This window comes from Pteropus vampyrus, unplaced genomic scaffold (assembly GCF_000151845.1).
Source record: "Pteropus vampyrus isolate Shadow unplaced genomic scaffold, Pvam_2.0 Scaffold24, whole genome shotgun sequence".
In the NCBI taxonomy this organism is placed as follows: domain Eukaryota; kingdom Metazoa; phylum Chordata; class Mammalia; order Chiroptera; family Pteropodidae; genus Pteropus; species Pteropus vampyrus.
Genome location: NW_011888805.1, coordinates 2,109,946 through 2,123,483, shown reverse-complemented (window position 1 = coordinate 2,123,483; position 13,538 = coordinate 2,109,946). Strand labels below are relative to the sequence as shown.

The following is a 13,538-nucleotide window of genomic DNA, read 5'->3' as shown; positions in this document are numbered from 1 at the left end:
TCTGGCTTTGTTCACTTGTAAGGATTTTGAGATTTATCAGTGCTGTTGCCTGTTTCAATGGTTTCTTTTCTTTTACTTCAGAATAGCATTCTAAGTATATAACACAATTTGTTCATCCATTTGCTTTTTGATGGACATGGATATTTGGATTGTTTTTAGTTTTTGGATGTTACAAAGCTGATATGAACATTTGTGTACAAGTCTTTTTATAGGCATATGCTTTCTTTTCTTTGGGCAAATATATAGGAATGGGGTGGGTTGATCATATGGTGGGTGTATGTTTAACTTTTTAAGAAACTGCCAGTGACTATAGTTAATAAAACTGTATTGTTTATTTGAAAGTTGCTAAGAGAGTAGATCTTCAGTTTCTATCTCAAGAAAAAAAATTCTGACTACATGTGTGGTGATGGATGTTAACTAGACTTATTGTGGTAATTTTACAATATATACATATATGGAATCATTATGTTGTACACTTAAAACTAATGTCATATGGCAGTTATACCTCAATTAAAAAATAAGCTGCTAAAAATTATACCTCAAAAATATTCACTGTGTTTATGAGATGCTACCTCCATATTAGGTAATATTTAAAACATGGATTTTGTACCTTTCTAAAAATCAAGAAAATTCTGAATTCTGTAACCTATATGGCCCTAACGTTTTCACAAAAGTACTGTGAACTTACTGCCTTATGAAGTAATAAGGTACTATAAAATGTTTTTCTGATTCAGTAGACATTTCTGTGCTTTCTTAAATTTACATAAATCCTTTAGAAAGATGACGTGTTATAACACTCAGTAGAAAATACAGATAATGAACCTTAAGTAATTGTCTAAATGAATGTTACCTCTAGGAAATAGTGAGACAGTCAGTTGCATGTACATTTATATGATAAGTGTTATTATCTTCAAAATTCTCTGTAATGAAATTGTGTGTTAATGAGAATAGCGAATATTCTGTATACTATATTTTGCCTAATACCGTGTCAGTATTGATAGCCTAGCAGTGATTATTATTAGTGTATTATTTGAAGTGCTATTTTATTGAAATTTAAATAGTCTATTTTGAGAGACACGATTAAATTCTGTGAAAAAATGAGCATCCTATGGTTTCATAACGTACTACCTTTTCTTCCACCCAAGAGTAAGTGCTACTAAAAGATCATTTCTTTTCTTTACCTCGAAATCAAATGAGTTGGTATAGAAAATGTTGGAAATTGTTGGAATGATAATAAAGTTTAATACATGCATATAAATTATTATAATTTCTCAATAAAAACCTTTCATATCATCAGGATGTAGGAGGAGATAGTTCAATTATATTTCAGTCACGTTGTCTAAGCCTGAGTACAGAAGATCTCTGCCCTTCCAGGGGTTTACAAGTTAGTGAGGAAGATAGATCCTAATTCTCTTACAAGACAAAACTGATAGAGATACAGAAGTATTGGGATATCAATTTGGATGAAGGTGATATTTGAACTGAATCTTGAGCAGAAGAAAAATATGAGTGAGAAGAGCATTTTGTCTGGAAGAAATGGTTTACACAGCTACTGAGAGATATCAGTGTTTACTATCTCCTGAGAAATACAGTAGTATCGAGGGATGATGTTTTAAGTGGGTATTGGACTCATAGTTTGTGGCTTAAAGGTTGTTTTTGATGTGTCCAAAGTAACACAGTTAGGGGATGACATGGTTAAATTTGAAACATACAGTTGGCCCTTTGTATCTGTGGGTTCTGTATCTGTCGGTTCAACCAACCGCGGATCAAAAATACTGAGGGGGAAAAAACGGCCTGCAATGGTTGTGTAAATACTGAACATGCATGCAGTTTTTTTCTTCTTATTCCCTGAACACTGTAGTATAACAATTATGTATATAGCGTTTACATTATATTAGGCATTATAAGTAATCTGGAGATGATTTAAAATATATAGGAGGATATACATAGGTTATATAAAATGGTGTAGCATTTGGACTTGATGAACATCTATGGATTTTGGTATCCTTGGAGGATTGATTCCAGGATCGCCTAAGGATACTGAGGGACAACTGCACTAATTTTAAAACTCACCTTTTTTCTATCATGCCATGCTATTTATTGTAAGGCCTTATGTTTGAATTAAGCATAAGTCAAATTAGCATAATTAAGTTTTAATCACAATGAGTGGATAAATCTAATGGTTGTGTATCATTTTTGCTTTACCTAAATTATATACATCATGATTAAGCCTCTAATACAATTAATAACATTTACCAGGCATTTTTCTAATTCTTTTTAAAAATATATTTTCTCTTGTAGGGTTACATTTTGCCATCTACCTTTCCAGAGTAAGTGGCTCTATGTGGGCACTGAACGAGGTAATATACATATTGTCAATGTGGAGTCCTTCACACTCTCAGGCTACGTCATTATGTGGAATAAAGCCATCGAATTGTGAGTTCGAACAAAAATTCCAGATCTGAAAGTATCAGTACCATATATGATAATGTCATTATATTTAAGCTAATTAAATCCATTTTGAATTAAATATGTGTCTGACATTCTCGATATTAGATTTAGATTTATTAAAGTCTTTTGTAAGTGTTGTCCTATTGTCAGTTCGTATATTTAAATGTTTTATATACATATATAGGTATATAACATATATGCATATGTTCACATATGTATAAACTGTGGCACATTTTAAAGAAACAATTATTTATATTGAAAAACACTCTTCCCTTTATCTTCCGATTATTTTTCTTTCAAATGCTTGCCATGCCCTACTAAGTTAATTTCATTACCCACTAAATGGGTTGCCACCAATGTTTGGAAAATGCAGATGCAAACCACTACTTAATATGTTTTAATAATTAACAAATACAATAAATGTTTCCAGTATAACATTGCAAAATTAATTTGACCGTTTTTCTTAATTTTGATACAATGATGATTGTTTTTATTTTACAGTAGCAGCAACAAAAATTGGTTTGAGCTATATGACCCTAAGGATCTTTAGCACTAACTTTTCAGTCTGTTTAAAATCTTATCTTTCTGTATATCTTATCTCTTTCTCTGAATTTTTTTTTATATAATATAGACATAAAAATAAAAACTTAAGGATATTGGCAAGATTCGTTTTCGTTATTTCTTTTTGTTTTATTTTTAAACAAATAGTTCCATATTGTTTCATTCCACAGATTTTATGTCACTTTGACATAACAATAAATTTGTGGCATATCTCTTAAGTAATGTGTTGGTGCAGCTGTAATAGTGTATTCAGCATAGTTTTCCTTCCTGTGGCAGGGACGTTATTATCATATCTTAGTCCCTTGGTACAAACGCTGGGGTTTTGTGGTTTGTTGTTTGAGTTGATCACAGCATCTAATGGGTAGGTCTGGTGTAGGTGTGGTTTCACAGATGGCTCCCATGAAGTGGACTGGTCTCCCAACCCTCGGAGTTTATGAATAGAGAGTGCTTATTCATATTGTACAAGCATCAGTTCAGCTACATTCTTATCTACATGACTTCTTTGTCTCTGAAAAAGTATAAGTGGCATTACTTTTGTTGTTTTTTTAAAAAAATAGAATTTTTCCTTATTTTTGTGTGAACTCTCAAACCAGATGAAGTGCCCCAATTGGAGGCTAGAATTGAGTAAAATAAGATAGAATATTTTAGATACTGCTTTATTTAAAAATATTTATTCTGAGAATTCTACCATGAGAATAAATTTTTCACACTGAAAAATTAAATCGCATATTCTTTCCTGTACAGAAAGTATACTTAATTGTAAATTTTGCTGACTTGTATTGATGCAAGAGGCACTGTTTTCTTTCTGATTTCTATTTTGATTTCTATTAAAAACTATAAATCTGTTATTGATCACTACTGATATGTTTATATCCTTTGTAAGTATAGCTTTATTTTCTATTCATTATTCTTACTTTAAGGAATATATTTGCATTGAAAATTCTAGCATAGAAAAAATTTTACTTTTTCTTTTTTAGGTCATCTAAATCTCATCCAGGACCTGTTGTCCATATAAGTGACAATCCAATGGATGAAGGAAAGGTAGAATTTTTTTTCTAAAAAATATATTTATGTATGAATCTTTTTTAAATGAGCAAACTATTGCAGAACCACATTTACCTTGCAAAGTTGAAATTAAAAACGAAGGTTGTATGACTTATTTATACATTATACATTATGAAAAACAAGGGAAATAGAATCATTTACAATTTTAAAGAACAGAAACTAAAACGAAAGTAAAGTTTAACAAACAATGAAATGTTATTTATTTTTGGCTTATTTATAATATATTTTTTCAGATTTTCTGATAATCTTGACAAGAACTGTTTTATTTTGGTTTTTAATTCTTTTTAGCACTTCAGTTATATGATTTTTGTAGCAGTTAGATTTTATTCCATATCTCATCTCCCCTAAATTTTTCTTCATAAATAGCACGGATTAGTAATATAGAGATTTAATATGTATATATTACTTAATTTTTATGCTCTGAAACCAGTTTCATACCATCAGTATCTAGTAAATGTTAGTTTAGTTTTTTAAAACATATTTAAAAATAACAAAATTTTCTTTTCCATGAATTTCTATTTTCTAATCCAAACGAATATTTCAGGTAGTTCTATTTAGTGATATTTGTCTATATCTATAATTTTATGATGCTAGCCTATGTAAATACCAGGAAATTTATCACTATCAGAAATCAGTGAAGTGAAACTTCTGAATTTTGTGAAGTTTACCTTTTCTTCATTTAGAGTCTACGCTACATGTGGTTTAACAATGTTCCCTTACTTGCCACTGGGAAAACAAAAGGACAACTCTTCTGTTTGGAGTTAGCTTATTATTGGACAATCGTATGTTTTGAGAGAAACTTTACATGAAGCAAGTTACAGTGACCTATATCTTCACATTATTTTTTTTGCAACAAGATACTTGGTTAAACACTAAGCCTTTGGGTGGGATGCCTGGTGGGAGAATTGAAACTTCCTTCTACCTTGAATCAGTCACTAAGTCATTGCAGTCCTTCCTTTTTGCAGTGTCTGTTTTCTGTCCAGTCTCGATATGACCACTGGAGTTCAAGGCATTCCAATCCAGTCTAGAATCATTTCCAGACAATCTTCCTAGAGTACCATTTTAATCTTATTACTCTCCTGTTCAAAAGCTCTCGGTGGTTCTGCAGTTTCTAACAAATAAAATAAAGTTTCATTGTCTTTTAAAACATCTTTATCTGAATGCTGTGCTGAATCAAATAGTTAATTTTCCCCAAATGTGGGCTGCTGTTGCCTCCATGTCTTGTTTATGTGAGTCCCTCTGGAATTCTTTCTCACTGTTCTCTCTCCCTCCAGTGAATTCCTACCCACATTTTAAGGCTAAAATTAAATATATATTTTTCCTGATATCTTTCTTGATAATTCTAACAGCAAAATGCTTTCTCCCACTTCCAAATTAGCACCTGATTTGCATAAGTTTTATAGTATTTACTACATATTGCCTTCTATTAGAAATGTGTGCATACATCAACTCTCTTGAACTTGAAAAACTCCCTGAACACAGAGATAATATTTTTTTGTAGGTTTATATTTCCCATAGTAGCCAGCACGCAATGTAAACAGTAACTGCTCAATATATACTTAATTTATTGAATGAGTAAATCACATATAACCTTTTATTGCATCCTCATTTTTTGAAACTTGGCATTGTATTATTCTCCTTAGTTCCCAGAGCTTATCTTATCCAAACATTTTAAAAATATTAAGATGCTAGAACAGATTACATTGTTTAACCTTTAATTTCTAATAGAAAAGGCTACTTTAACTAGGTCAATGACTCATCCCTATTACCAGAGAGAACTGTGTGACATTTGTGTCACTAAAGAAAGATAAAAAATGATAGGTCAAGTTCCTCCAAAGCTGACCCTCTGGGTGATGCCACCAAATTAAGCAAAAGTGTTGGCTAATGAAGGCCAGGCATTACTGTAAAATTGCTTGCGATAGTAATAGTATTCACTACAGTTTATTGAATTCTACTCAATCAGGCACTGTGCTGACTACTTTATATACATGATTTTATTTGATACAACAAATTTAAATTGGCAGATTTTAAAAATGGCAGATCTAAGACTAGAGTTCAGGTTACCTATGTCCTGAGTAATCTAGTGCTGTTTACACTGTCTTTCAACTTGTAATTTAATTTAAATATGCTGTATCAAATAAAATCATGTATATAAAGTGGTCAGCACAGATGATTGAGGCAAAGACTTGGTGGCATTATGTATGTGGTCCAGAGGTACAAAGCTGGATATTAGTGGAGCTGGGATTTTGAGCACTGATTTCTCTGATTTGAACCCCAGCGTACTTTCCATGATGCTATTTTTCCTCTGTAAGATACAGATCAGCTATTGATATTGTAGAGAACTATATTCATATTTAGTGTATCCAGTGATGCTTTTCGTGACAGAAAAATTAAAAGGAAACTAGTCAACACTACATAAATTAACATCTCTATAAGTTATAAAAGATTGTGATAGGTGTAACTACTTAAAGAGTCTTCCGAGTTTAAGCACTATGTCTTTAAGTTAGCTCTTTTTAAAAAAATATTTAGATTATGGGGATTAAAGTCTACCCTGTTGGCACATTTCTAACATTTTTAGGATGTTAGAGCTGGCTCCAGGGCTTGAAGTTTACTGTAACCCTTTTATGTTAACAAGATCTGGATGAGTAAAATTATTTCCTTAAAGTTACATGAATACTAATTGGCAGATCTAAGACTAGAGTTCAGGTTACCTGTGTCCTGAGTAATCTAGTGCTGTTTACACCGTCTTTCAACTTGTAAATTTTATCCTTTTTCATCTCTTATTCCTGAAGTTCTTCTCTTACTCCCCCATCAGAAAATGACATATCACATATCCAAGATATGTGGAAAGACTAGGAAAAGGTAAAGGAAGCAAATACCAGTTTTCCTTAGAAAGAGTATCCATGTAAGATTGCCTAGGAAAGAAGAGTTTGGGTTAGGGAAATTAGCTATCTTTCCTTCCAAGGTGGGTAAACCTGTTTTGTTAGCTACAATGACTGGCCCCTCCAAATGCAGTATGGTCTGAAATTCACTAAATTGCTCTTTCATTAAAGTTACCAGGTCTGCCTCAAACTTTGCTCATATCCCAAATTATAGGAACAGTTATCGACTACCTACATTGATGTATTCATAAAACAGATTTTCATTGACTATCTCCTAATGAGGCAGTATATTAGTGACATGAAGAAGAAAATGCATGTGCCGGCACAGGAGGAGGGGCGCCTTTGTCTTTGCAGAGGAATTGGGTAGGCTTACTCAAAGGAGCAACACTGAATTGAGACTTAAAAATGAGTAGAACATTGCTCAATAAATAAAAGGGGAAGAGGTTTTAAGCAGAGAAATACTGAGATTTAGAAAATGCCAGGGTAGAGGTGGTGGGCAGCAGAAGTTGGATAGGCAGTGGACGGTTTATAAGACAAGAACATATATTCCTTTCTGATATTTTATTCCCCCCAAAATTTATTAAGTACCTACAGCAGGCCCCATGTCTTATGTTAGAAGTACAGTGGTGAATAAGATAAAACCAATCCCTACTAAGTAGACCAGTGTTGCAATCTGCACGAGAATTCGGATATGGCACAAGCCATTATTATATTGTGTGCTGACCTTTCAGATAAAAAAAAAGTACAGAGTGCTATTGGAGCACATAGGAAGAGCACTGACTTACATTTGGTAGGTCAAGGAAGGCTTCACAAGGAAGTGATAGCTAAAAAGACATCTGAAGGATTAGTAGGATTAGTTAGGCCAAAGATGACATTTGAATGTAGTGGCCCAGGTAGGAAGACAGCAAGTGCAAAGGCTTAAAGATAAAAACGAGCATCAACTGAAAGATATACTGGACTGTATTGGGTACGAAGTGTGTGGTAAGGTATCAAGCTGGAGAGGTAAGCAGACATGACCGTGACAGATCTTGTAAGCCATATTATTGAGTTTAGACTTTATCCTAAAAATAAAGGTAAGTTATTGAAAATTTTTAAATAAGAGCACATATTACATGATCAGATTTGCATTATGGAACTATTAGTCTAGCTGCTATGTAGAATGGGTTAAAAAAGGAGCAAGACTTGGAATCAGGGAGAATAGCAGACCTAAAAAGAGATCTTTGGATCTGTTTTTTTTTTTTTTCCAGTTATAGTTAACATACAATATTATGTTAGTTTAGTTTCAGGTGTACAACATAGTTATTAGACATTTATATACTGTACAAAAGGATCACCCCAGAGATCTTTATATGTTGAACCAAGAGCAAGGTATTACAGGTGGAGGAAAGTAAATTAGAGCTATAATAGAATGTAATTTTCAAATTACTTGATAATTTTACTTAACAGGGGAGGAAGTAGAGTTAAGATGACCCCCAGATTTTTGCCTGAGCAACTTAATGAATGTTGAGATAAAGAATGGTGAGAGAGACATTGTCAGAGAGAATAACAGAGGAGGGTAGGGAAAAAAATAATGAGTTCGCTTTTGGACACATTTACTTTGAGGTTCTTGTGGAGTAGCTAATTGGAGATGAGGCCATTGGAATTAGGAGTCTGAATCTCATAAGAGGGCTCTAGGCTGAATATAATTTGGAACTAATTATTATGTAGATGAATAAATGAGATTACCTGATAATATATTGAATTAGGCAAGTTTATAAATGCTAAAGCACATGCAAATGTTAATTTGTATTGATAATTATGTTGTATTAATAAAAACACACACTTGAGACTTTTAAATGGTACCGTTTTCTTTTTCAAAAACAGTTGTATGATATATGTTGTCCCACTCATCAAAGCCATATAAATATGGAATACAGTATTCTCATTTGTCATCCATAGGATTAGTAATTAGCAATGCAGATGTTTAATTGTATTATAATTTTATACTTGAAGCATATTAATGATGGTAGTTATTTTTATAGACAGCAAATAAATGTTTCATATGATTAATGTCATTCCTGAGTAATGCGGCATTTTCTTTTATTACAGCTTTTGATTGGCTTTGAATCTGGCACAGTAGTATTATGGGACCTGAAATCAAAGAAAGCTGACTACAGATATACATATGATGAGGTAATAACATTATTTTTGCAAATCAAAAGATGGATGTTGTCATTTCTCTAGTTCAGAACAGCTTCTCTAAGAACTTAATTGGTGATTTTAGTTTAGGCAATCTTTGTAACTGCAAAAAAACACAGTTTTTTTTTTTTTTTCCAATAAATAGATACTATATTCACATAGCTCAATAGATGCAAAAAATCTTTCTCATCCCAGTCATTTGGCCATCCACTTCCCTCACCCCAGGTCAGGTACAAGTGTTACCAGTTTTCACGTATTTTTCCAGAGATATTCTTTACTAATTGACAAGCATATTAATAAATGTACTCTATTTTTTAGTTTATGCAGATGATCATAGTATACTGTAGCCATTTATAGTTTGCTTGCTTTAAGATCCAAATATAGATTGATTGTAATTGGTATTTTAAGTCTCTTTGAAACTATAGGCCTCTCCTCTTATTCTTTGCTTTCCTACCTTACTCATTTTTTTCTCCATTTATTTTTTTAAAGATGGAATCTCCAAAAAAATAGATTTTTCTGGCTGCATCCCTATTGGATTTAACATAATTTTTTAATTTAATTTTATTTTTTTGTGCTCTCAAATTTTTTTACTTTGGATAGTTTACTGAGGCTCGAGCAAATTCGGGTTCATTTTTCATTTTCAGCAAGATTACTTCAGAGATGATGCTGATACTCTTCTATTAGGTAGGATGTTAGTGTCTCTGATGTTAGCAGCCAGTGACATTCAAGGCCTAGATCTATTAGTGCAGGGTGGTTGTAAAATGGGGATGTTCTAAATCTGTAATTTCTTTTTTGATTTTATTAGTTAGGACACTTTAGTCAAGAGATTTCCTCTTTTCTGCTTTTTAGTTATACAGTAATGCGGTTCATAATAGAAAAGGTAGGACAAATGCTTTACTCTTGTCTATGGCCATGCCACCCTGAACATGCCGATCTTGTCTGATCTCGGAAGCTAAGCAGGGTTGGGCCTGGTTAGTACTTGGATGGGAGACCACCTAAGAATACCAGATGCTGTAGGCGTTATTAAGAAAAATGCTTTATTCTTTCCTTTAATTTCACTATTTACTTTAAAGAGATTGTTTCATAATAATCTCAGTGGTGACCAGTTCTTGTTTTTAGTATTTAGTATGTACTCGGAGATTTAAACCTATTTAATGCACTTCAGTACATGGAAGTTATACTTATTGGTTTTCAAGTCATTTCATCTTTAGTCCGTGTGAACCTCCTTTAGTTGGTTCCTGAGTCCTCTGGTGACTATAGTCTTGGATAGCTTTCTTGCTATTTGTTATAACAAAGTATACCTATTAATCTTGTATATTTCTGTCTCAAACTTAGAACAAGATCTTTTTCTATGAAACTGTGGCTTCTTTCAGTGGTATTTGGTGACCATAATTGGGATACTAGGAGTATTCATGATTCCCAGTTCAGTGAATAGAGCCAAGACATCTGTAGCTTATAAGGCGAGGTACCAGAGAGTGAAGAACTGCCTGGAGAGTGTTAAAAGTCTCCAGGGAGCTCCCCACCCTGAGTGTTCAGTTGAATACTGATTAGTGCATGGGTGTGAGGCTTGGAAAATATCTTCTGTAGATATTTTAGGACAATTATACATATATAATTATACATATCCTCTAGATATTATAGAACAATTCCCATAGCACACACAGGGCTGAAAATAGTTTACATTCCCAATATAGTAGAGAAACCTGAAAGACACAGGGCATGAGGAAAAGTATTCACAAAAGTATTGCCTCAGTAGTGAGGCCAAACTAGCCCTGCACTAGAGACTGGCCTGGCTAGCTTTACAGAGCTAAAAAGCATGCCTTGAAAAGTCTGTTACCAATTCATATAACTACATCTCAGAAAAAAGGTTCAAATATTTAAAGGAATGTAATAACCCACCTTAAACTTCACAATGGCTAGTATCCAAATAAAAATTTATTTTAGCATGCAAAGAAGCCAGAAAATATGATTCAAAATGAGGAGATGATGTACTCAGTAGAAACAGACTCAGAAATGACACAGATGATAGAAATTGCAGACAAGGATATTGAAACAAATATAGTTATGTGTCACATAATGACATTTTGGTCAAAGATGGAAGGCATATACAATGATGATATACCATATAGCCTAGGTGTATAGTAGGCTATACATCTAGATTTGTGTAAGTACGCAGTCGAACAACACTTTTATAGTACTGAAAGAAAAAATTGTCAACCTAGAATTTTATATCCAGCAAAACTATTTTTCAAAAACAAAGGCAAAGTACTTTTACACGTGTAAAAAACTCAAAGAACTCATCACTTGCAGACCTTCACTACAAGACATGTTAAAAGAAATTCTTTGTACAGAAGGCAAATGATATGAGATGGAAATTTGGATCTACTCAAAGGATTGAAGGATACTAGAAATGGTAGATATGTGGATAGATATAATAAGATTTTTAAATTCTATTTAAGAGATAATTATTTAAACCAAACATAATAATATGCATTGTAGGATTTATGACCTGTAGAATTAAAACATAACAACAATAGCACACAGGTCAGAAGAGAGACTATTGTAAGGTTACACTGTCCCTGAAGTGGCATAATATTACTTGAAGGTGGAGTATGATAAAATAATGGTCTGTATTGTAAATTCCAAAGGAAATGTCAAAGCAACAACAAAAATATCCCAAATAGTTAAGCCTATATGGAAATAAAGTGAAATTTTAACAATATTCAATCTAAAAGAAGGCAGAAGTAGAAAAAGAGAACAAAGAATAGATGGGAGAAATAGAAAAAAAAAACAAAGTAGTAGTTTTAAACCTAACTTTGTCAATAATTGTGTTAAATGTAAGTGGTTTAAATACCCCAGTGGAAAGGCAGAGATTGTCAAAGTGGATTAAAAAGAAGATCCAACTATATTCTATCTTTAAGAAATGCACTTTAAATATAAAGATGCAGATGTGTTAGAAAAAAAAACAGATGGAAAAGGTAATGTTAGCACTAAGCAAAAGGTAGCTGAAATGGCTTTATTCATATTGGCAAAGTAAATATCAGAGCACTCCACTCAACAACAGAATACATGTCCTTTTTAAGTTTACATGGAACATCCACCAAGACCATATTTTGTGCCATAAAATCAATCTCAATAAATTTTAAGATTGATATTCTGAAAAATTTTTATTATAATGGAATTAAATTATAAGTCAACATATAGATGAAAATCTATGAATATTTAAAAGACAACATACTTTTAAATGACCCATGGGTCAAAGAAGAACTCCAAGAGAAATGAAGTATTTAGAACCAAAAAAATATTAAAATATGACATATTGAAGTCTATGGAATGCTGCTAAAGCATCCATGATAGCAGTAAATGCTTATATTAGAAAACAAGAAAAATCTCAAATCAGTGGCCTCAGCTTCCACCACAAGAAACAAGAAGAGCAAATTAAATTCAGAGTAAGCTAAAGAATTGAAATAATAGCAGAAATCAATGAAATAGATAACAGAAAGACATTAGAAAAAGTTAACAAAAATTAAAGGCTTAATTTTGTGAAATTCAGTAAAACTGATAAAAACATAGCCAGAGTCATGAGAAAAAAACAAAACCAGACATAAATTGCCCGTACCAGGCATGCAAAATGGGATATTACTTCAGTTTCTACAGAAATATGAAGAGACTGGTAAGGAAATATGTACAACTTAATGCCAATAAATTCAGCAACTTAGATAAAATGAAAATTTCCTTGAAAGACATCAGATTCCTTGAAAGAACTCAAGGTTACTCTAAAAGAAACAGTTAACCTGAGTACTTTGTATTTACCAATGAAATAGAATTTTCGATGAAGATGTTTCCCCCAAAGAAAATTCCAGGCGCAGAGGACTCACTGGTGAATTTTACCAAATAAAACCCATGTACCCAAACTCTTCCCAAAAATAAAAGAGGAGGTTGTACTTCTCAACTCATCCTATTAGGCTAGCATTATCTTGATACCAAAACCAGACAAAGAAATTATAAGAAAACTACAGACTAATAAATAGAGATGCAACAGAGATGCAAGGTCATAAAACTTAGTAAATATTCATCTATATAATGACTAGATTTTATGTTTAATAGTGCTGTAAATGTAGGATCTGACTTGTAAACTACTTGTAAACTGAGTAAGTTTCTGGTTATTTCCATGAGTTCATGCTATTTTATGATGCTCTTGGTTCGTGTAAAGTGTTTTATGTTTGCATCTTAATGCAAGTTTTGCCAAGTGTACAATTTTATTAGACATTTGAGAAATTATTATAGGTATAATTCTCATTCAGTAGTGTGGGTTAAAAATTTAAGGCCTTCAAAACATACTCCTTTTTCTCCCACTCCAATATTTACATTCTGTTCAATGGTATATTACTCCAGTCAAAA

The 13,538-nt window shown here is 32.5% G+C and overlaps 1 protein-coding gene and 1 pseudogene across 1 annotated transcript in view; both read left to right on the top strand.

The window, feature by feature from the left end:
* STXBP5 (syntaxin binding protein 5) overlaps positions 1-13,538 on the top strand; it is a 156,354-nt gene that overhangs the window by 46,857 nt on the left and 95,959 nt on the right. The window contains exons 5-8 of the mRNA XM_023528328.1: positions 2,302-2,436; positions 3,990-4,053; positions 9,048-9,166; positions 9,987-10,017. Of these exons, the coding sequence (XP_023384096.1) occupies positions 2,302-2,436; positions 3,990-4,053; positions 9,048-9,166; positions 9,987-10,017 (349 nt within the window). The remainder of the gene's footprint in view (positions 1-2,301; positions 2,437-3,989; positions 4,054-9,047; positions 9,167-9,986; positions 10,018-13,538) is intronic.
* LOC111737226 lies at positions 10,040-10,157 on the top strand (annotated as a pseudogene).